Source organism: Lolium perenne, chromosome 5 (assembly GCF_019359855.2).
Source record: "Lolium perenne isolate Kyuss_39 chromosome 5, Kyuss_2.0, whole genome shotgun sequence".
In the NCBI taxonomy this organism is placed as follows: domain Eukaryota; kingdom Viridiplantae; phylum Streptophyta; class Magnoliopsida; order Poales; family Poaceae; genus Lolium; species Lolium perenne.
The window spans coordinates 138,532,207-138,556,026 of NC_067248.2; the positions used below are offsets into that span (position 1 = coordinate 138,532,207).

At 43.3% G+C, this 23,820-nt stretch overlaps 1 protein-coding gene across 1 annotated transcript; it reads left to right on the forward strand.

Moving 5' to 3' along the window:
* Nucleotides 1–207: 207 nt before the first annotated feature.
* On the forward strand, nucleotides 208–1,625 carry LOC127300037 (protein LURP-one-related 8). Its single transcript, XM_051330110.1, has 2 exons — nucleotides 208–657; nucleotides 752–1,625. The coding sequence occupies exons 1-2, from the start codon at nucleotides 346–348 to the stop codon at nucleotides 1,244–1,246; spliced, it is 807 nt and encodes a 268-aa protein (XP_051186070.1). The 5' UTR covers nucleotides 208–345; the 3' UTR covers nucleotides 1,247–1,625.
* Nucleotides 1,626–23,820: the final 22,195 nt, after the last annotated feature.

Sequence of the window (23,820 nt, forward strand, 5' to 3'; positions counted from 1 at the left end):
AACCCATGAGTGAGATTTTAAAATGGTCTCAAGGAGGTTAAGGGTCAGATGAGGCATTAATTTTGCCCCAAAGGTCAGATCTGCCAAAAAAAAAAAAAAACGGCACTCGCTGTCCAGCATGCATGCAAACCAGGTCTCCGTTCCATTCCATATCCATCAGCATCCTCGATCGAGCGCCCGCTCCCTCACGACATCCGTCCCTACTCCCCGATCCATTCCGGACGCAAGGCACGCGTACATCGGTCGCGATCAACCCGTGTGTGCATATGTTCAGCTCTCGCTCCACAAATCAGAGAACCGAACACCACCACCATTTGATTCCCATTTCACTTCCATCACACCCGTATGTGCCCGCTGCTCCCTGGTACTAGCAGACAAGCCAACATGAGCAGGATCCACCCTTCCGATCGCCGCGGCGACCATGGTGCCCGGCGTGCCGCGTCGGCGGCGAGATCAGGTCATGAGCAGCCGGCGGTGTACACGGTGTGGAAGAGGTCCAGCATGGGGTTCCAGGGCACCGACGGCTTCTCCGTCTACGACGCCGCCGGGAGGCTCGCCTTCCGCGTCGACAACTACGCCCGCCGCCCCAAGGCCTTCGCCGGCGAGCTTCTGCTCATGGACGGCCGTGGCGCCCCTCTCCTGTCCCTCAGGCCGCAGGTGATCACCGCTTCTTTGCACGTAACACCATCTACTTATTTCGAAAAGGCTTTCTAACCTTGCATCTAACCTTTACTTGCTCTGCTCGTGACAGATTCTCAGCTTGCACGATCGATGGAACTGCTACAGAGTTGCACCGGAAGAAGGCTGCCCGGACAACACGGACGGGGGCTCATCCGGGCCGCCGCAGCAGCTCTTCTCGATGAGGAAGTGCGCGGCTCTGCAGAGCACCGACGACGCGGAGGTCTACCTGTCATCAGCCTCGACGGCGACGACGTCGGGGCGTGGCTGCCGGGCCCAGCCTCCTCCTCCTCCAGGCTTCCGTGTGGAGGGCTGCTTCTCCAGGAGGAGCTGCAAGATCACCGGCAGCGACGGCCACGAGGCGGCGCGGATATCCAGGAAGAAATCCGGTGCGTCGTCTACGGTGTCGTCCAGGCCGGTCTCGCTCGGCGACGACGTGTTCAGCCTGGTCGTTCGGCCGGGCGTCGACGCCGCGACGGTCATGGCTATCGTTGTCGTCATGGACCGGATCTGCCGGAAGCCGTACGCGCCGATGGCATGCTCTTCGCAGTACTGTCCAATAGCATAGCAGTCAGTCAACACTGACATCAGTCAAGAGAATTCTTTGTCCTTCGTTGGATGGACCCGAGAACTGCCGCGCATAGACGCCGCCCACTTCATCAAGACATTCCTGATGTCAGAGAATTGTTTTTCAGAGTATCTGTTTTAGTGTCATTCAGACAATTGTACCGATTGTAAGAGTAGCATGCCGTGACGCCAACGGTGAGATTCAGAGTAGCAGTAGATGATACGTATTTAGTAAGTATTCAGCAATGATTAAGTTGGGGGTAAACCCCTTTTCTCAACATAAAAAAGAAGTAAGTATTCAGCAATGACTTCCTGGGCATCGCTTAGAAATTATTTGGTTGTGAAAAACCTTCAATAACCTTAGAAACTAATGGCAAGAATGTTGTCACCTCAGGATGCGAATTCCAGTTGGATCAGTGGATACCCAAGCATTAAAAATAAGCCAAATAGTTGCCATGCAACTAACCTGAGCATCTCCTGCCGATGAAGGATGCTACGCGTAACGCGTTCCATCCAGCATGTTGGGGCAACCCGGCGAACAATTGCCAAGCACCTGCACCAGGGCGATATCCTAGTTGTTGACATTGCCAAGCACTCCAGGACACAAGACTACGACGGAGAGAAGATTACTTGGTGCAGATTACCTAGGACACAGGCAAGGCAATGCATCCAGCATAAGAGCATCTCCAACAGGCGTGGTAAAATGACCGCGCGGCAAAAAAAAACTGTCGGTTTGGCGCGCGCGGGCGCCCACGCGAAGCTTCAACAGACGAGGGAAAAAAGCGCGCGCTAAAATCTTTACTGCGCGCGCGTTTTGCGCTATTCCGCACGGGAGAATTGCCGCGTCCGCTGCCACGCGCGCTATAAACGCGACATGCGCGAACGCGCCAACGACCTGAACTTTCCACGCGCCACTTTGTCTCTGCGCCGCTCCGTCTCTCTCCCCACCTCTCCCTCTCTCCCGTCGACGATCCGCCTCCGCGCCGCCGCCCCACCTCCGGCTACCACGGCGTTCGGGCGCGGCCGAGCGGCCGGTTCGACGCCGAAATCCGCTCCGGCGACGAGCGGATCCGCCTCGGCACGTTCGATACGGCGCACGAGGCGGCGCGGGCGTACGACGCCGTCGCCTAGCGCCTCGGCCGCTCCCGCCGGACCATGAACTTTCATGATGTCTGGACGCGGGAGCAGGCGGAGATGCTCGCGCCGCCGCCGCCGGTCATCACACGCGAGCAGCAGCGCCGGCAATGGGAGCTAGAGCAGTGCCTCCTCATCGCCGAGCGCGACGAGGCCCTCCGAGGATGTCACCGCCACGGAAGCCTTCTACGCGCAGAAGGAGTAGGAGAAGGCGGCGGCGAAGACGAAGAAGAAAGCGAGCCGCGAGAAGCGCCGCGCCGAGTCCGCGGAGAGGAAGGCGGCGAGGAAGGAGGAGAAAAAGAAGAACGGAGCACGGCCGTCCACCATCGTCCTCTCCTTCTCCTCCTCCTCTTTCGAGTGGACTACGACGCCGGTGTCGGAGAAGACTCCGAGCACCCACTCCTCGGACTACGATTGGGATTCGGAGTAGGACTAGTTTAAATTGTCAAATTTCGTATTTCCGTCCACTAGTCGCGATGTATCGTTGAACTTTTAATATATTTCGTATTTTCGATTAAATTTTCATATTTTGTTTGATTTATTTTGAAATGAAACTGTCGAATTAGCCGTTCCGAAATAGAGCGTCCGACGGAGGTGCTTTTTTTACGCGCCAACGCGCGCTGCAAAATGGAGCATCCGGTGGGGGAAACTCAGTCCGGCGTGCGCCATCGATTTACAGTGCGACAGTAGCGTGGTTTAGCGCGCCAATTTATAGCGCTCGTTGGAGATGCTCTAATGAAAGCGCTGGCCACTCACCACTTGGAAAAGCCACCAGCAGGTGTAGCAGATTGCAATCCGGGGCATGTACACACAACCAAGACGGAATTATTCTGTTCGACCGGGACATCCTATCATGTCAATCGATGGCATCCAGCCAGGGGCATCCAGTGAGACAAAAGCCATCTTTTTGTTGCCACCAGAACACAAGTCCTCTTGGTATTACGCGGAACAGAAGCAGAATATGCAAAGAGGGAATAAAAGTTATGCACATTCCAGAAGCAAAACAAGCAAAAGGAGATTCAGCTCTAACCAGTTACCTCAGGTGTCTTCGGTAATACGTAAAGAAACCCCCAAGTATTTCCCTTCAAATACCCTAAAAAAGTATTGTTCATCGACTAAGCGATGGTTTCCGTACGTGGATTCGTGACTGATTTTTTTTTTGCTAATAAACAATTTATAACATGAAGAGTCCACTTTCGGGCAGAGAACAGAATAAACATTTAGTCCTCTCGGGGAATAAAACTTTAGCACATCAGTATGTTTAAAAAAAAAAAATCCTTTAGAACATCAGCAAAGAAATCACATACAGCTCTTCCAGTCCCTATGAAGAATATGTTGAAGTGAGTATACAAATTAGTTTTGACAATGTTGTGCCAACTATCAGCGGTGCTGCTCTGGGAATTTTAAGGCTTTAAAACGGGACAGATTTTTCCTACCTAAATAAACTATGGGCAGGTGAGGGATAACCTTTAATACACTTTCCGAACTACAGTAATATCAGGAAAATTTCCTTGGCCAGTATGGGCAAGTCGAGCTAAGGTATAAGCTGAAAATAAATGATTATTCCAACTGGTTGATACAAATTCGTGATGCCAGTTTACAAGTGTAACTATTTGTACACTCGTTAGCAGAATCAGCAGGAGGCTTAGTTCAATATATTCCACATTTTCAAAGATTACATTAGACAGACCACACTAGAGTTATCGTCTGTAGTTACTGTTTCTACTGATATTAACAGATTTCATCATTTCATCATTCATGTAGAACAATTAATGCTTTGGTCCAAATGTGAAACAACTAATGTTCCATGCCTAGCATGCTATTACTTACCAAGCAATGGAGAGTCTCATTAAGTATTCTCAATGCAGAATGATCTTGTAACGGTGCTGCCGTGGTACTCTATTCAAGAACCACTGGCTCGTGATGATTCATGGATTCAGTCATTTGTGGTGGCAGTGACAATGTTGTTTCGTCAAAAATCTCTAGCTGGCAATATTGCATGGCTTCATTAACTACTGTTGATGCCGAATGATCTCTTAACGGTGTTGTTGAGGTACTCTGTTCAAGAACCACTGGCTGGTGATGATTCATAGCATCAGTCATCTGTGGTGGTATGGCTAATGTTCTTTTATAAAATAACTCTGTTGGTAATGTTGCATGGATTCATACAGTATTCTTGATGCAGAATGATCTTGTGATGATGCTCTGATCTCCGGGAACGCTGGCTGTTGATTCTGTAGGGCTTGGATCTGTTTCTTCAACAATATAATTTCTTGGGTATGTGTCTCTTCCCGTCTATTCATTTCATGGGTAAGTATCTCTTTATGTATCCTACTCTCTTGCAACTCATTTTCTAGAGCTTTGGCATGTCTCCTCAACACATATTTTGTTCCCACATGCTATCATAAGGCAAGAAGCAATTTGTAGAATATGATGGCTGGTTTTGTGTTCTCCTGTATGCAGCAACAAAGCATAGGGTTTTTGTCAGGCAATAATAACCAAAACATAGTTATTTCAGGGAGATGGAGGTGTAAAAGGACTAACTTGTCCATTTAACTAAGGAAAAATATATATTATTATTGAAAATAATGAGATAAAATAATTACCACTCTTGTATAACATTGGAGATTTGCTCCGCAACCATATTGCTTTTGTTAGATGTGGGAAGTGCCCCTTAGTGTTGATCTTTGTAGGAGATATGCCCAAGAGGCAATAATAAAATGGTTATTATAATATATCTTTGTGTTTATGATAAATATTTGCATACCATGCTATAATTGTATTAACCGAAACATTGATACATGTGTGTTATGTGAACAACAAGGAGTCCCTAGTAAGCCTCTTGTATAACTAGCTTGTTGATTAATAGATGATCATGGTTTCGTGATCATGAACATTGGATGTTATTAATAACAAGGTAATGTCATTAGGTGAATGATATAATGGACACACCCAAATAAGCGTAGCATAAGATCACGTCATTAAGTTCAATTTTCTATAAGCTTTCGATACATAGTTACCTAGTCCTTCGACCATGAGATCATGTAAATCACTTATACCGGAAGTGTACTTTGATTACATCAAACGGCGCTACGTAAATGGGTGGTTATAAATGTGGGATTAAGTATTCGGAAAGTATGAGTTGAGGCATATCCCGATGACGGATAGATATACTCTGGGCCCTCTCGGTGGAATGACGTCTGATTAGCTTGCAAGCATGTGAATGGTTCACAAGAGATGATATGTCATGGTACGAGTAAATAGTACTTGTCAGAGATGAGGTTGAACGAGGTATAGAGACACCGATGATCAAACCTCGGACAAGTGAAATATCGCGTGACAAAAGGAATCAGTATCGTATGTAAATGGTTCAATCGATCACTAAGTCATCGTTGAATATGTGGGAGCCATTATGGATCTCCAGATCCCGATATTGGTTATTGGTCGGAGAGAAGTCTCAACCATGTATGCATAGTTCACGAACCGTAGGGTGACACACTTAAGGTTTGATGTCGTTTAAGTAGATATGGAATATGGAATGGAGTTCGAAGTTTTGTTTGGAGTCTCGGATGGGATCCAGGACATCACGAGCAGGTCCGGAATGGTCCGGAGAATAAGATTCATATATAGGAAGTCACTTTCCAAGTTTGGAAATGATCCGGTGCATTTATGGAAGGCGCTAGAATGTTCTAGAACCTTCCGGAAGAAATCACCATGGAAGGTGGAGTCCCGGTTGGACTTCACCAACCCTAACCAGCCAACCAAGTGGGAGGGTGGAGTCCATAGTTGACTCCACCTCCTTGGCCGGCCAAGCAAGGGGGAAGGGGAGAGTCCATGTCCCTCTAGGCTTCGTCCATATGGCAGTTTTTGAATTGGGGTCTTATTCAGATCTTTGGGCAAACCCTTGGGTATTCCACCTATATAATGAGGAGGAGAGGGAGGGGCTGCACACACCTTGGCCGCACCACCCAAGCCCCTTGAGGTCGGCGCCACAGCTCCCCTCTCCCAAACCCTAGCCGCCCCTCCTCACACCTCTCTCCCGTAGCGCTTACGGCGAAGCCCTGCCAGAGTTCTCCACCACCGTCACCACGCCGTCATGCTGGCAGGATTCCGAGGAGGATCTACTACTTCCGCTGCCCGCTGGAACGGGGAGGAGGACGTCGTCATCAACACCGAACGTGTGACCGAGTACGGAGGTGCTGCCCGACTGTGGCACCGTCAAGATCTTCTACGCGCTTTTGAAAGAGGCAAGTGACCATCTTCTGCAACAAAGAGATCTAATCTCGTAGGCTTTGGAAATCTTCAAGGGTTAGTCTCGTGATCCCCTCGTTGCTACCATCTTCTAGATTGCATCTTGGCTTGTTTTTCGTTCTTGCGGTAGGAATTTTTTTGTTTTCTATGCTACGAATCTCATCAGTGGTATCAGAGCCATGTCTATGCATAGATTGATTGCACGAGTAGAGCACAATGGTTTTGTGGGCGTTGATGCTTTTGTTATCTTTAGTTCGTGTACTTTGCATCTTGCGGCATGGTGGGATGAAGCGGACCGGTCTAACTTTACATGACCGCGTTCATGAGATTTGATCCACGCTCGACATGCAACTTGTATTGCATAAGTAGCTTTGCAGGTGTCTGTCTCTCCCACCATAGTGAAGATTCAATTTACTCTTTCTATTGATAACACTAGTATCACCGTTGTGGTTCATGTTCGTAGGTAGATTGGATCTTACTCGAAAACCCTAAACCACGTAAAATATGCAAACCAAATTAGAGGCGTCTAACTTGTTTTTGGAGGGTTTGGTGATGTGATATGGCCATGATGTGATGATGAATATGTATGAGATGATCATTATTGTATTGTGGCAACCGGCAGGAGCATTATGTTTTTAAATTTCATGTTGTTGTATTATTTCAAAGTAGTTGTAATAGTTGCTACATGGGAGAACAACCATGAAGACGGCGCCATGGACCTTGACGCTACACCGACGATGATGGAGATCATGCCCGTTGATGATGGAGATCATGTCCGTGCTTTGGAGATGTAGATCAAAGGCGCAAAGACTAAAGGGCCATATAATATCACATATGAATTGCATGTGATGTTAATCCTTTATGCATCTTATCTTGCTTAGATCGCGACGGTAGCATTATAAGATGATCCCTCACATTAATATCAATATAATAAAGTGTTCTCACCTCGTACGCACTGTTGCTACAGTTCTTCGTTTTGAAGCATCTCGTGATGATCGGATGTGATAGATTCTACGTTCACATACAACGGGTGTAAGCCATGTTTGCACACGCGGAATACTTGGGTTTGCTTGACGAGCCTAGCATGTACATACATGGCCTCGGAACACAGGAAACCGAAAGGTTGAACACGAGTCATATGGATGATATGATCAACATGTTGATGTTCACCATTGAAGCTACATCATCTCACGTGAAGATCGGTTTTGGTGTAGTGGATATGGATCGTGTATCACTTAACAACTATGAGGGATGTTTTATTAAGTGGGAGTTCATTAGTAATTAGATTAAAACAGGAATTAATTATCATGAACATAGTCAGAATAGTATTTTGAATTAAATTTGTAGAATTGACATCCGTTTTCTACCATGCGCTAGTCTTGTAATTGAGATAGAAATACTGTTAAATCTGACAAGTAACTTTACGGACTGGTACCGTATTGTTAAAGAACCGAGAAATGATTAAGTCCTATTGCAAACTTTTAGTAAACCTCACATTGCTGATTCAAAGAACAATGGTTTCAATTAGTACCTAGAATCATCTTGTCTCCATGAAACTTGAAGTTCAAATCTGTTTGAAAAGTAAGGAGCTGAAAATTTAGTTTTTAGAAATAAGCAAGTTATGAGATATATGTGATATCTAAGACCTTATTGCAAGGTGATAGAATATAATTTGGTGAGACTACATAAACTCATAAGTTTTATGGGAATGTATGAAGGTCGAAGACGCCAGGCGTCCCAATCCTCCAACTATTGGGGCACTAACGATATTCGCATATCCATGAATTGATCGTCCTTAGTATGCACCGTTGCTAAGACTCGTCGTTTTGAAGCATCACGTGATGATCGGGTGTTATAGATTCTACGTGTGCATACAACGGGTGCAAGCCAGATTTGCACATGCGAATACTAAGGTTAAACTTTATGAGCCAAGCATGTACAGACATGGTCTCAGAAAGTCATCATGATACAATGGATAAAATTATGAGTGAAATTGTTCATCATATTACAAGGTTACTAATAGTGAAATCCGGAACACTTGTCATATGATGATCAACTTCAAAGTAAGAAGCTCAAGGTTATTGGTATTTGACCAACGAACCTAGAAGTTATTGATGTTGAAGTGTTTTTCTGAGAATGAGGAAAGCTAAAAGAGAAACTACAAAAGTTTATTGGCAGAAAGAAAGAAAGGACTAGAAAGTCTAGCTCAGGTGTATATAGATGATATACATGTTATGAATGTATTCCTAGTTTTGTCACACAATGAAATTCTTGGGTAGATGTACCATATTGGTTGGTATGAAGTGTCATACAAAACAACGCAACACAAGAATACAATGGCCTAAGTGACTGACAAGGAATATGATAGGAATGCACGTCTGGAACAAAAATAAAGTGTTATTATGTTCATCGTTGGCATTTTATCTAGCCCTTCAGATTTATAATAAAGAACTTCATAATTGTTGTTTTGTTCTGGTCAAATGAAAACAATGAGTTGTTCAAATTTTGATAGTATTCCATGTACGATGGATAAGTTATTATAAATCTTTATGGTGAAACACACATGCATAAAACTGATGCTAAAATGCCATAAGGCAAATGATTTGAATTCCACTTATTTGTGGAACCGCCATTTAGGTCATGTTAGAAAGGAATGCATGAAGAAACTCCATGCAAATGGATTTTTGGAGTCATTTGATTTTTGAATCATTTGGCGCTTGCAAATCTTTTCTAAAGAGAATGACTGAAATACCGTTCATAGGCCAAGAGTTGAACGGGAAACTAACTTAGTGGAAACGTACATGATGATGTATGTGGTTTACTGGGCATAGTTGTGTGCGGGAGATTCTTCTACTTCATGAAAACTTCCAACAATGAATTCAATATATATTAGTGGATATATTCGATAAGGAAGAAGTTTAATTTTTTTTAATGGATTCAGATAAATTTCAGCATGAAGTGGAAATCATCGTAATAGAAAATTCAAATATCTATGATTGGATCATGGTGGAAATATTTGAATTACGAGTTTTAGCGAACATCTAAGAGAGTTATGAAATTGTTCTACAACTCACGTTTCTTGGAGTATCATAGTGATGATGAAGTATCCAAGAGACGTATCCAAACCTTGTTGGATTAATGATGAGATAAAATAAAATGACGCCATTATATTTTTGTGGATTATGCTTTAGAGACTACCGCTTTTACACTTAATAGAGCATCATCATGATCCGTTGAAATTACACCATGGCATGGGTATAAACCCTAATAGTCATTTCTTAAATTTTGGTATGCATAGCATATGTAAATAAGTTTACAACCAAAATCGGATGAATGTCTTTGTTTGTTATCCCAGAGAATTGATTGGGAATTCTTTCCACTAAGAAGTAAAAGACAAAAGTGTTTGTTAATGTTACTTGCTTATTTCCAAAAAAATTGTTTTCTAGCGAAGTATTTGAGTGGGAGGACAATAGAACTTGATAAGGTTTATGAACCTGAGCATAATGATCAGAGTAGCGCAGCATCGGAAATGGTTCCGTAAGCGGCCACGACGATCATGGCTCCCATGACTACAAAGTGTTTTAGCCATGGAGATCGAAGTACCTATTAAACCTTGTAGTTATGGTTTACTTTGTGATCAAATAAATGATTTGTGGACAAAGGATTGATTTTGAACAATGATAAACCAACTACAAACAAAGAAGTTATGATGGGCCCTGACTCCGTTAAAATTGTTGTACGCCATGAATGCAAGATAGATGAATACTTTTGATAGTAAATGGATCTATAAAATTGATGGACTTGGATGGAATATCCTTGAATAAGCTCGACTTGTCGAAAGATTGTTTACGACAAAGTTCAAAGAGTTGACTACGATAAGATTAGATCTTCCGTAGCGATGCTTATAGTCTATGTGGATTATTCTAGTAATCGGTACATATTTCTTTTATGAGACATGCTAGTAGGATGGCAAAATACATTACTTAACAGAAGTGTGTATTAAAGGTGTATACAAGATACAACCAAGAGTTTTGCTGGTCCGCTGAATACTAGATAGGTATACAAACTTCAATTGGATGAAGTGAGTATCGCGGAGTTGGAATCTTTACCGGATGAAATAGTCAAAGAGTTTTTGATTTCATCAGAAACGATGAAGATGCTTGCATTTGCAAGAAATTAAGTGGGAGCGCTGAGACATATTTATAATACTTTATGTAGATGACATATAGTTGGTTATAAATGATGTAATTATATACTTGATTATAAAAGGTTTCATTGAGAATTAACTTCAATGAAAGGATATTGACTGAAACATATTTAGTGTCAAGATCTATGAAGTTAGATTGAAACACATAATAAGTTTAAATCAAAGTACATAGAATGGATATTGAAGTAGTTCAATATAGAAATATTAAGAAGGTGTTCTTTTCATGTAAAGGTTTAACAAGACTTGAGTGTATTTGACACTCGATGAGTAAAAACACGTGAGTGATTTTAGATCACGAATAATATATACAAAATCAGATGTCCTGTGCTCTAAAAAGTTAGGAGCATATACCAGAATGATTCATGTGATGATCATTGGACAACAGTAAGAATATCCCTAAGTGCTTTAGAAGAACCAAGGATATATATATAGTTTTATATGGGGTAATGACAAACAAATCGCTGTAAGGTGTTGCACCGATATTAGTTTGGTCACATATAAAAATGAAATTCAAATCTCAATTAGGCTAAGTGTTGTTTAAAAGGTAGCACAATGCTAGATTTAGAAGAGTTCTAAATATTGTGACGGATTCTACAAACGAAGGCAGAGTATGTCATTGTTTTGACAATGACTGAGGATGTTTAAGTCGAGGAGTTCTGTGAGAACTTGGTGTAGTTCCAGTAGTGTTAGAACTTTGAAGCTATATTGTGTGTGACAATATTAGTGACATATTTCAGACCTTGGAATTAAGGTTCCACCAGAAGACTGGACATATATGATTAATACCGACTCATTTGGAAAATGAGTGATGAGTTGAGACGCAAATGAATTGCAAAATACATACGTTTCTGAGAGTGTCAGATCCGTTGACTAAAACCTCCCCCATGAGCAAAACATGATAAAGCACCAGAAGACCAGGGTGTTATATCTTTACAAATGTAAACTAGATTATTGACTCTAGTGCAAGTGGGAGACTGTTGGAGATATGCCCAAGAGGCAATAATAAAATGGTTATTATAATATATCTTTGTGTTTATGATAAATGTTTGCATACCATGCTATAATTGTATTAACCAAAACATTGATACATGTGTGTTATGTGAACAATAAGGAGTCCCTAGTAAGCCTCTTGTATAACTAGCTTGTTGATTAATAGATGATCATGGTTTCGTGATCAAGAACATTGGATGTTATTAATAACAAAGTTATGTCATTAGGTGAATGATATAATGGATACACCCAAATAAGCGTAGCATAAGATCACGTCATTAAGTTCAATTTGCTATAAGCTTTCGATACATAGTTACCTAATCCTTCGACCATGAGATCATGTAAATCACTTATACCGGAAGGGTACTTTGATTAAATCAAATGCCATTGCATAAATGGGTGGTTATAAAGGTGGGATTAATTATTCGGAAAGTATGAGTTGAGGCATATGCATCAAGAGTGGGATTTTGTCCATCCCGATGACGGATAGATATACTCTGGGCCCTCTCGGTGGAATGTCGTCTGATTAGCTTGCAAGCATGTGAATGGTTCACAAGAGATGATATGCCACGGTACGAGTAAAGAGTACTTGTCAGAGACGAGGTTGAACGAGGTATAGAGATACCGATGATCAAACCTCGGACAAGTGAAATATCGCGTGACAAAAGGAATCAGTATCGTATGTAAATGGTTCAATCGATCACTAAGTCATCGTTGAATATGTGGGAGCCATTATGGATCTCCAGATCCCGCTATCGGTTATTGGTCGGAGAGAAGTCTCAACCATGTCTGCATAGTTCACGAACCGTAGGGTAACATACTTAAGGTTTGATGTCGTTTAAGTAGATATGGTATATGGAATGGAGTTCGAAGTTTTTTCGGAGTCTCGGATGGGATCCAGGACATCACGAGGAGGTCCGGAATGGTCCGGAGAATAAGATTCATATATAGGAAGTCACTTTCCAAGTTTTGAAACGATCCGGTGCATTTATGGAAGGCGTTAGAATGTTCTAGAACCTTCCGGAAGAAATCACCATGGAAGGTGGAGTCCCGGTTGGACTTCACCAACCCTAACCAGCCAACCAAGTGGGAGGGTGGAGTCCATAGTGGACTCCACCTCCTTGGCCGGCCAAGCAAGGGGGGAAGGGGAGAGTCCCTGTCCCTCTAGGTTTCGTCCATATGGCAGTTTTTGAATTGGGGTCTGATTCAGATCTTTGGGCAAACCCTTGGGTACTCCACCTATATAATAAGGAGGAGAGGGAGGGGGCTGCACACACCTTGGCCGCACCACCCAAGCCCCTTGAGGCCGGCGCCCCAACTCCCCTCTCCCAAACCCTAGCCGCCCCTCCTCACACCTCTCTCCCGTTGCGCTTACGGCGAAGCCCTGCCGGAGTTCTCCACCACCATCACCACGCCGTCATGCTGGCGGAATTCCGAGTAGGATCTACTACTTCCGCTGCCCGCTAGAACGGGGAGAAGCACGTCGTCATCAACACCGAACGTGTGACCGAGTACGGAGGTGCTGCCCGACTGTGGCACCGTCAAGATCTTCTACGCGCTTTTGAACACGGCAAGTGATCATCTTCTGCAACAACGAGATCTAATCTCGTAGGCTTTGGAAATCTTCAAGGGTTAGTCTCGTCATCCCCTCGTTGCTACCATCTTCTAGATTGCATATTGGCTTGTTTTTGTTCTTGCGGTAGGAATTTTTTTGTTTTCTATGCTACGAATCCCATCAATCTTTGCTAGTTTGACACTAGCATTATTCATGTGTGTGAACATGTAATTCTATGAAAATGCAGAAGCAATAGTATTTGAACATGTTGATATTATTCTGCATGGTTTTATTACATGTTGTAATATTATAGGCGGGTCCAATGTATTAGCTAAGGGGGCAGTTGCCCCTCCCCCACCCACTCAATTTCTAATCTCAGAGTCATGTAACCCAAGACCACTAATTTGGGACGGTGCTGCCGAGGTACTCTGTTCAAGAACCATTGGCTGGTGAAAATGTATCGCTTCAGTCATCTGTGGCGGCAGTGCCAATGTTCTTTCGTAAAAATCTCTGGTTGTTAATGTTGCAAGGCTTCATTAAGTATTCTTGATGCCGAACGATCTTGTAACGGTGTTGTCGAGGTACTCTGTTCAAGAACCACCGGCTGGTGATGATGCATGGCTTCAGTCATTTGTGGTGGCAGTGACAATGTTCTTTCGTCAAAAATCTCTAGCTGGTAATAGTGCATGGCTTCATTAACTACTCTTGATGTCGAATGATCTTTTAACGCTGCTGATGTACTCTATTGAAGAGCCATTGGATGGTGATGATTCATGGCTTCTGTCATCTGTGGTGGCAGTGCCAATGCTCTTTCATAAAATAACTCTGGCTGGTAATGTTGCATGGATTAATTAAGCACTAGTAGGAAAAGCCTTATAGGTGAGGTCTTATTTTTATCGCGCACTCAACGAATATGCGCCACGGAAAGTTCTTTTGTGGCGCACCTGGCTCGGTGCACCACAAAAATAAAATAGGTGCGCCACAGAAACAAGAAGGGGCCCACACCTTGCCACCCCTAATCATAGATTCCACTATTTCTGTGGCGCACAAGCGGGGTGCACCACAGAAATAAATTGTTCAGTGGCGCATTCGATGTGGTGCACCACAGAAATAACTTGTTCAGTGGCGCACTAGTTATGGTGCGCCACAGAAATAGTGGAACTTATATCTTCCCCACACCCGTTCACCTCCGCGAGCCCGTACACCTCTCCCCTCTCCTCCGATCCCTACCGCCGCGCGCCACCATGGTGAGCGCTGGCGTCGCCGTCGCCGCCGCCTTCCTCCGCGTGGGCTGCATGCCGCCACGCTCCTCCCATCCCCGTCACCTGCAGCACAAGCTGCCGCTACGGCGAGGAGGTGCCACCGCATCAAGGTGGAGGAGGGGCCGGCGTCACATCATGGTGGAGGAGCCGCCGCGTCCTCCTCCTCCTCCACCCCTGCCGTTATCGTCAACCTTCTCCTCCACCCCTGTCGTCGGTGAACTCTCTCCCCTCCCCTCCCCTCCCCTCCCTCTTAATTCCTCTCCTGCGCGAGCACAAGGTGCTCGACGAAATACTCGTGTGCTATTGTTGTCATTGCTGCTGTCATTGTTGCTATCATTTTCCTGGTGAACTACTGTTGCTAGCTTGCTGTCATTGTTGCTGTGATTGTCATGGTGACCTACTGTTGCTATTGCTTGGAGGTGTCAAATGATCATCATGTGCTAGTGATTTACTTACTGGCTCATTGCTCATGCCTTTTACTTAATGTCCTATGATATTGTTATGTCTCTGTAGCTTCTCACCATGTATTGGTGACCTGCCTTGATGCTTCCATAGCATCCTGGTATGATTGTTGTTTCAATTATCTGAAAAGGTATTCTTTATTGATGTCAGATAATTGGATGAACTCCTTATGCAGTAATGATTCCTTTGATGTGTTATTGAAGCTTGGATGGAAGCCAACTAGTGTTGGGTACCCTAGCTTTGTTTTGAACTCAACTGAGTAATGATAAATTTCTAATTCTTGTTGGCTTGGATGAATTTATGGTTGATGTAACCTCAGCAGTGGTTCACTGGTGTGATTGCTTGTGCTGTGCTGTGACCTCATTAGCTCTTGCTACTGCCATTGGTTGCATCTCATAGTTGGATAATTGGTGAAAATAGGGATATTCACAGTAGGGAATCATGTAAATGAATGCCACTGTGGTATCCTTTGAAGAAAATGGGAAGTTTCTGATGGTTTAAAAGACTAGGTGATGCTAGGTTATTAAGTTGGTTGTCAAGGTTGGTTTTATGTGGTTAACTTGGATAGGCTATGTGTTCTTGCTTACTTATGCATATCCATCTCTACTGGATTGACTAGCTCAGGATTGGCCTCTCTCTTGCCAGCATCACTTGGTTACTACCAAGTGATGAGTAATCCCTTATGGTACCCCAGCTTTGTTTTGAACTCAACTGAGTAATGATAAATTTCGATTTCTTTTTTGCTTTGATGAAAATAGAGATATCCACATTAGGGAATCATGTAAATGAATGCCACTGTGTTATCTTTGAAGAAAATGGGAAGTTTCTGAAGGTTTAAAAGACTAGGTGATGCTAGGTTATTAAGTTGGCTATCAAGGTTGGTTTTATCTGGTTAACTTGGATAGGCTATGTGTTCTTGCTTACTTATGCATATCCATCTCTACTGGATTGACTAGCTCAGGCTTGGCCTCTCAAGTGATGAGTAATCTCTTATGGTACCCCAGCTTTGTTTTGAACTCAACTGAGTCATGATAAATTTCTATCTCTTGTTTGCTTTGATAAAAATAGAGATATCCACAGTAGGGGATCATGTAAATGAATGCCACTGTGTTATCCTTTGAAGAAAATGGGAAGTTTCTGATGGTTTAAAAGACTAGGTGATGCTAGGTTATTAAGTTGGCTGTCAAGGTTGGTTTTATCTGGTTAACTTGGATAGCTATGTGTTCTTGCTTACTTATGCATATCCATATCTACTGGATTGACTAGCTCAAGCTTGGCCTCTCTGTTGCCAGCATCACTTGGTTACTACCAAGTGATGAGTAATCCCTTGTGGTACCCCAGCTTTGTTTTGAACTCAACTGAGTAATGATAAATTTCTATTTCTTGTTGGCTTTGATGAAAATAGAGATATCCACAGTAGGGGATCATGTAATGAATGCCATTGTGGTATCCTTTGAAGAAAATGGACTGTTTCTGATGGTTTTAAAAGGCTAGGTGGTGCTAGGTGATTTAGTTGGCTACCAAGACGTGTCTCTTCTGGTTAGCTGGGATATGCTATGTGTTGTTGCTTGTTTAGGCATATCTATCACTTACTGGATTTACTGGTTCTTGATTTGCCTCTCTTTTGCCAGCATCACTTGGACTATATACCAAGTGATGAATAATCCCTTTGGAGCATCTGCTCCATGCATGCTATGTGTGTTTGAGCATCTTGACTTATGTCACCATGGTTGCTGGTTTGGTGGTGTTTTTGTACTTGCCGATGATTAGATGGTTGGTTGATCACTCGTACACTCGGTGGTGGAGCAAGTGAGCCTGGTGTGATGGCACAAATATCAATATCTTGTGCATCCTACCTGGCCTCACTTAGTCCATCCCTGAATGTTAATATTTGTTTCGACTAATAAAGTATGAGGCATTCCATTTAGTTCATACTAGCTACTTCTTAATTGCATTGGCCTTTCTTCCATTTTAGTGCCGATGATTAAATTGTTTGGTCACTTGTACACTCTAGGGTGGGGCCAGTGAGCCTGGTGCAATGGCACAAATATCAATCTCTTGTGCATCCTACCTGGCCTCGCTGACCCCATCCCTGAATGTTAATATTTGTTTCGACCAACAAAGTATGAGGCATATGATATCTAGTTGAGATACCACTTGGCTCTTTCTTCCATTTTAGTGCCGATGATTAGAATGTTTGGTCACCTATACGCCGCAATATACTTTGTAGACGGGCCCCCCTTTCCCCGGCCGCCATTCCGTGAACGAGTCCTTGACGAGACAACAACGCCGACCTGCCTCTCCGGCGCAGAACCATGCCAGTCCCAGCCGCCTCCCTTGTGGCCGCGTCTCCTGCGCTCTGCGCTTTTCTCGTCATACTCCACAGGTGCAGAGTACTTTGCAGCAGATGCCACTTTTCTTCTCTCGCTGTCCAGTGAACGAGTCCTTGATGCAAAGACCGTGTCGGCCTCCCCAGCATCATGCCGACCCATGTTGCCGCGCTTCAGGCCGTGTCTCCCGCGCCCTGCACTCTTCGCTTTCTTGCCCGGTGAACGAATAAACTGATCGTTGGAATAAGGAAACCGATGACGGCCGATCGCAATCTAATCTTGCGACCGACCATCATCGGTTTCCTTATTCCAACGATCAGTCTATTGGTTCACCGGGCAAGAAGGCGAAGAGTGCAGGGCGCGGGACACACGACCTGAAGCGCGGCAACACGGGCCGGCATAATGCTGGGCAGGCCGGCACGGTCTTTGCATCAAGGACTCGTTCACTGGACGGCGAGGGAAGAAAAGTGGCATCTGCTGCAAACTGCTATGCACTTATGGAGTCTGATGATAGTGGTGATGGAGATTATCATTATTCCCCCGGTGAGTCCAATCGTGGTCCGGCCATGGAGAAGAGCGCAGGAGACGCGGCCACAAGGGAGGCGGCTGGGACTGCCGTGGTTCTGCACCGGAGAGGCAGATCAGCGTTGTTGTCTCGTCAAGGACCCGTTCACGGAACGGTGGCCGGGGAAAGGGGGGCCCTTCTGCAAAGTATATTGCGGCGTATACTGCAACTATGGTTTCTAACCATAGTATTTGTGTTGACCAACAATGTATGAGGCATTTATTCCATTTTGTCTTGTGCATCGGACTTGTTGGTCTCACTTTCTTCCATTTTAATCATAGTAGGAACCGGATGAAGACCTCGATGCAAGCGAGTCTGGTGGGTAGAGAGGAGGGAGCAAAAAAGGAACCGGATGAAGACTACTTTGTATCTCGAAATTGTGAAATTTGTATGAATTAAGAGTTGTATGCAAAACATTTGACACTTGCCACTATATATGTATCTCGATCGGGCTGCAAGTAATGTGATGATGATGTCTACATTATATCTGGGCAATGTACATGCTATTTATATTATATCTGCATATTTCTGTATGTTTCTGTATATAACTTGTATATTGCTGTCTATAACATGTATATTGTTGTCTATAAACTGCATGTGTATAGGAGGCAGCACAAAACCGTGTATAATACAAGCAAATTATGTGGCGCACTGAAAATACATTATGTGGCGCACGCTTTTCTGTGGCGCACCAGAGCACACGTGCGCCACAGAAAACTTAATTCTGTGGCGCACGGGCCGGTGCGCTACAGAAACCTTACTTTTGTGGTGAAGTTTCTGTGGCGCAGCCCACATGCGCCACAGAATCGATTTTTGGTGCGCCACTGATGAGGCTTTTCCTACTAATGAAGTATTCTTTATGTAGATGATCTTGTGACGATGCTCTGATCTCCGGCAACTCTGGCTGTTGATTCTGCAGAGCTTCGATCTGTTTCTTCAACAATATAATTTCTTGGATATGTGTCTCTTCCCATCTATTCATTTCATGGGTAAGTATCTCTTTATGTATCCTACTCCCCCGCAACTCATTTTCTAGAGCTTTTACTTGTCTCCTGAACACATATTTTGTTCCCACATGCTATCATAAGGCACGCAGCAATTTATAGAACGTGATGCCTGGTTTTCTGTTCTCCTGTATGCATCAACAAAGCATAGTGTTTTTGTTAGGCAACAATAACCAAAACATGGTTATTTCAGGGAGATGGATGTGTAAAAAGACCAACTTGTCCATCTATATAAGGAACAATATATATTATTATTGAAAATAATGGGATACAATAATTACCACTCTTGTATATCATTGGAGATTTGCTCCGCAACCATATTCGCTTTTGCTAGATGTGGAAAGTGCCCCTTAGTGTTGATCTTTGCTAATTTGACACTAGCATTGTTCATGTGTCTAATTCTGTGCAAATGCAGAAGCAACAATATTTGAACATGTTGATATTATTTTGCATGGTGTTATTACATGTTGTAATATTATGGGCGGATCCAATGTATTAGCTAAGGGGGGCAATTGCCCCCCCCCCCCCCCCACAAAATTTATAATCTCCAAGTCATGTAACCCAAGACTAAGATGGTAATAGTGCATGGCTTCATTAACTATTCTTGATGCCGAATGATCTTTTAACGATGCTGCCGAGGTACTCTGTTCAAGAACCATTGGCTGGTGACAATTCATGGCTTCACTGATCTGTGGCTGCAGTGCCATTGTTCTTTCTTCACAAATCTCTAGCTGGTAATGTTGCATGGCTTCATTTAGTACTCTTGATGCCGAATGATCTTGTAACGATGTTGCCGAGGTACTGTGTTCAAGAACCACTGGCTGGCGATGATTGATGTCTTTAGTCATCTGTGGTGGCAGTGACAATGTTCTTTCATCAAAAATATCTACATGGTAATATTGCATGGCTTCATTAACTACTCTTGATGTCGAATGATCTTTTAACGGTGTTGCCGATGTACTCTATTCAAGAGCCATTGGCTGGTGATGATTCATGGCTTCAGTCATCTGTGGAGGTAGTGCGAATGTCTTTCATAAAATAAACTCTGGCTGGTAATGTTACATGGATTCATTAAGTATTCCTGATGCAGAATGATGTTGTGACCATGCTCTGATCTCCGGGAACACTGACTGTTGATTCTGTAGCGCTTCGATCTGTTTCTTCGACAATATAATTTTTTGGGTATGTGTCTCTTCCCGTCTATTCATTTCATGGGTAAGTATCTCTTTGTGTATCCTACTCTCATGCAACTCATTTTCTAGAGCTTTGACATGTCTCCTCAACACATATATTGTTCCCACATGCTATCATAAGGCATGAAGCAATTTGTAGAACATGATGGCTGGTTTTATGTTCTCATGTATGCAGCAGCAAAGAATAGGGTTTTTGGCAGGCAAGAATAACCAAAAATAGTTATTCAAGGGTGATGGAGGTGTAAAAGGACCAACTTGTCCATTTAAGTAAGGAACAATATAAATTATTATTTAAAATAAAGGGATAAAATAATTACCACTCTTGTATAACATTGGAGATTTGCTCTGCAGCCATATTTGCTTTTGTTAGATGTGGAAAGTGCCCCTTATAGTGTTGATCTTTGCTAGTTTGACACTAGCAAATGCAGAAGAAATAGTATTTGAACATGTTGATATTATTCTTCATGGTTTTATTACATGTTGTAATTTTATGGGCAGATCCAATGTATTAGCTAAGTGGGGCAGTTGCCCCCCCCCCACACACACACTCACTTTCTAATCTCCGAGTCATGTAACCCAAGTACACTGATCTGGGATGGTGCTGCCGAGGTACTCTATTCAAGAACCATTGGCTGGTGACAATTCATGGCTTTACTCATCTATGACGGCCGTGCCATTGTTCTTTCGTCAAAAATATCTGGCTGCTAATGTTGCATGGCTTCATTAAGTATTAGTGATGTCGAATGATCTTGTAACGGCGTTGCTGAGGTACTCTTTCAAGAACCACTTGCTGGGATGATTCATGGCTTCAGTCATCTGTGGTGGCAAAGCCAATGTTCTTTCATAAAATAATGCTGGATGGTAATGTTGCACGGATTCATTAAGTTGTCTTGATGCAGAATGATCTTGTGATGATACTCTGATCTCCAGCAACGCTGGCTATTTATTATTTAGGGCTTCAATGTGTTTATTCAACAATATAATTTCTTAGGTATGTGTCTCGTCCTGTCTATTTATTTCATGGATAAGTATCTCTTTTTGTATCCTACTCTCCCGCAACTCATTTTCTAGAGCTTTGACTTTGTCTCCTCAACACATATTTTGTTCCCACAGGTTATCATAAGGCACAAAGCAATTTATAGAACATGATGCCTGGTTCTCTGTTCTCCTGTATGCATCAACAAAGCATAGTGTTTTTTTTTCAGGCAACAATAACCAAAACATGGTTATTTCAGGGAGATGGATGTCTACAAATACCAACTTGTCCATCTATATAAGGAAAAATATATATTATTATTAAAAATAATGGGATACAATAATTACCACTCTTGTATAACATTGGAAATTTTTTCCTCAACCATATTTGCTTTTTTAGATGTGGAAAGTGCCCCTTATTGTTGATATTTGCTAGTTTGACACTAGCATTGTTCATGTGTGAACATGTAATTCTGTGCAAATGCAGAAGCAACAGTATTTGAACATGTTGATATTATTCTGCATGGTGTTATTACATGTTGTAATCCAATGTATTAGCTATGGGGGCAGTTGCCCCCCTCCCACACACAGTTTCCAATATCTTTGAATATGCTAAGCTAAATGGTGATTTGCCCCCACCTAGAAATCTTATTTGCCCCATTTAGCACATCCTTGCCCCCTCTAAAAAAAATTCCTAGCTCCGCCCATGTGTAATATGGCTCGTAGGTATGTACTGAATATCAACAACGCAACTGATATAGCGACACTTGGCATCCAGTTGCAGAGCATGATGTTCATTTTAGTGGTGAACTTCTATTCGGCTTTCGGAAGCGCAATCTGGATATACCCTTCCGCAAATGTTTTGAAATCTACCTCCATGAGTTCAAGCCTCTGTTTTTTCCTTTTTCCTTGAATATGCTATCTTGTAAATACATCTATCCACATAGCTTCATTGTATAAAAGAATAGGATAAGTACACAATATCTATAATTTCATGATATTTATATTGGTGGGAAAATGTATATTTGTTACTTTCCAAGGGGAAGTGTCGATAAGAATGAGTGGGTCAAAAAGATTTCTATGGCGACTGGAAGCTAGAATGCCAATCATACCAGAAATAAAATGTCCGACATAAACACATCGATGGATATGATAATAATTAAAATTATGTACAAATATCCTCCATGTACCCATCAATGGTTTCATATCAATGTTTGTTTGTAATGTAATGGTGATAACCCCCAACTGCAGGGGATCACCGTGGTACAATTCGATAAGTATTTGAGTGTCAAACCCACGAGGAGCTGAAGGTAAACTATTTATTCTCTAAATCCCTATAACCCACTTATATGGACATCTATTCAAAGATATGATCTATAGTTTGTACTGAAGTGGTTTTTTCTATAAAACTATAATGTACTGAAATTAAAACGCAAGAAGTAAACTAATGCAAGATAAGTAATATGAGGTGAAGTGGGGTAAGATAAAGTAACTCAAGGGAGCAAGTGTTCTGGAAAATTGCTATTTCATTTGTCTGGTTGTCACAATTAGTGAAGCTCATTATAGTTTTTTTAGTGTTTCTTCTAGAGAGGAGATATAGATAGGTGTAGACATAGATATGAGTAAATACAACACTAGTGACTGATCCTAAGGCCATAGGTATGAGAAATCAATGGAGTTACTAAGACATAAAGTCTACCCACCGATGTAAGTTTAAAGGTACCCATAGTTATACCCCACGTTGATTGGGACATGGTTTCTGTCAAGCTCAAGCCGTTCCTCCTCCTATCATCATGCAACGGTGACAACCTCATGTATTCCCCAACATATGTGTGCACCCATATATTAGTACAAGTGATCATCATAGAAGATAACAAATACTTATATGCAACCATCACAAATTATCTCACAATTGCGAAGAACAAATCACAACTCAAACATAAACATAGAGATACAATAAATCATGGGAAAACGATAGATTGCCTCACACATCATGTTTGCCAAGAGATTACAAGCGGTAGATGAAGATGGTGCAGAGGGTGCTGATAAAGATGATGATCATGACCACGCCGTAGGGGGTGGAGTCCACCGGAGGCGATTTCGGCATCGTTTCCCCCTCCAATCTCCGTCGGGGATGGCCTGCTGACTCTCTATTTATATGTTTTTTTAATCTCCGCTACCGTAGCCTCGACGAAACCCTGGGGGTTGTATATGTAGTTTTTTTTGGGGTCAAACTAAGTCCATGGGCGCGAGGTTGAGGCGAATCGGACGGTCGAGGGAGGAAAGGCATCTCGTGGTGCGCACTAAGGGGGTGGGCGTGCCATGATCTTTTCATTAGCCCCGGCTACCACCATGGCGGTGGAGTAAAGGGCTAGGAACTCCTTAGGATTGGTGTTACCTTCAAACTTGATGGGAACGATGGGCCGAAACTTGGACGGCCACGCCACCTGCCTGATGGAAAGTGTAAAGGTGAGGCAGCCACCTCCGTACTCCAAAGACGCAACCCCTGCCTCAGCTGCACCTTTTGGGTTCGGCGCGGCCGCACCCGTAGCATGTTGGCGCAGTTGCAGCAGGTGATCTCGGATGAGCGCCTCGTTCGCCGCGGCGGAATCGTCACCGAGGTTCTGACCGAGTAGATGTGAGGGGT

Bases quoted from the DNA above. Each gene is read 5' to 3' on its own strand.
- LOC127300037 (XM_051330110.1), top strand. From the start codon at position 346: ATGTGCCCGCTGCTCCCTGGTACTAGCAGACAAGCCAACATGAGCAGG. The intron at 658-751 runs GTGATCACCGCT...TGCTCGTGACAG, and splicing joins TCCTGTCCCTCAGGCCGCAG to ATTCTCAGCTTGCACGATCG.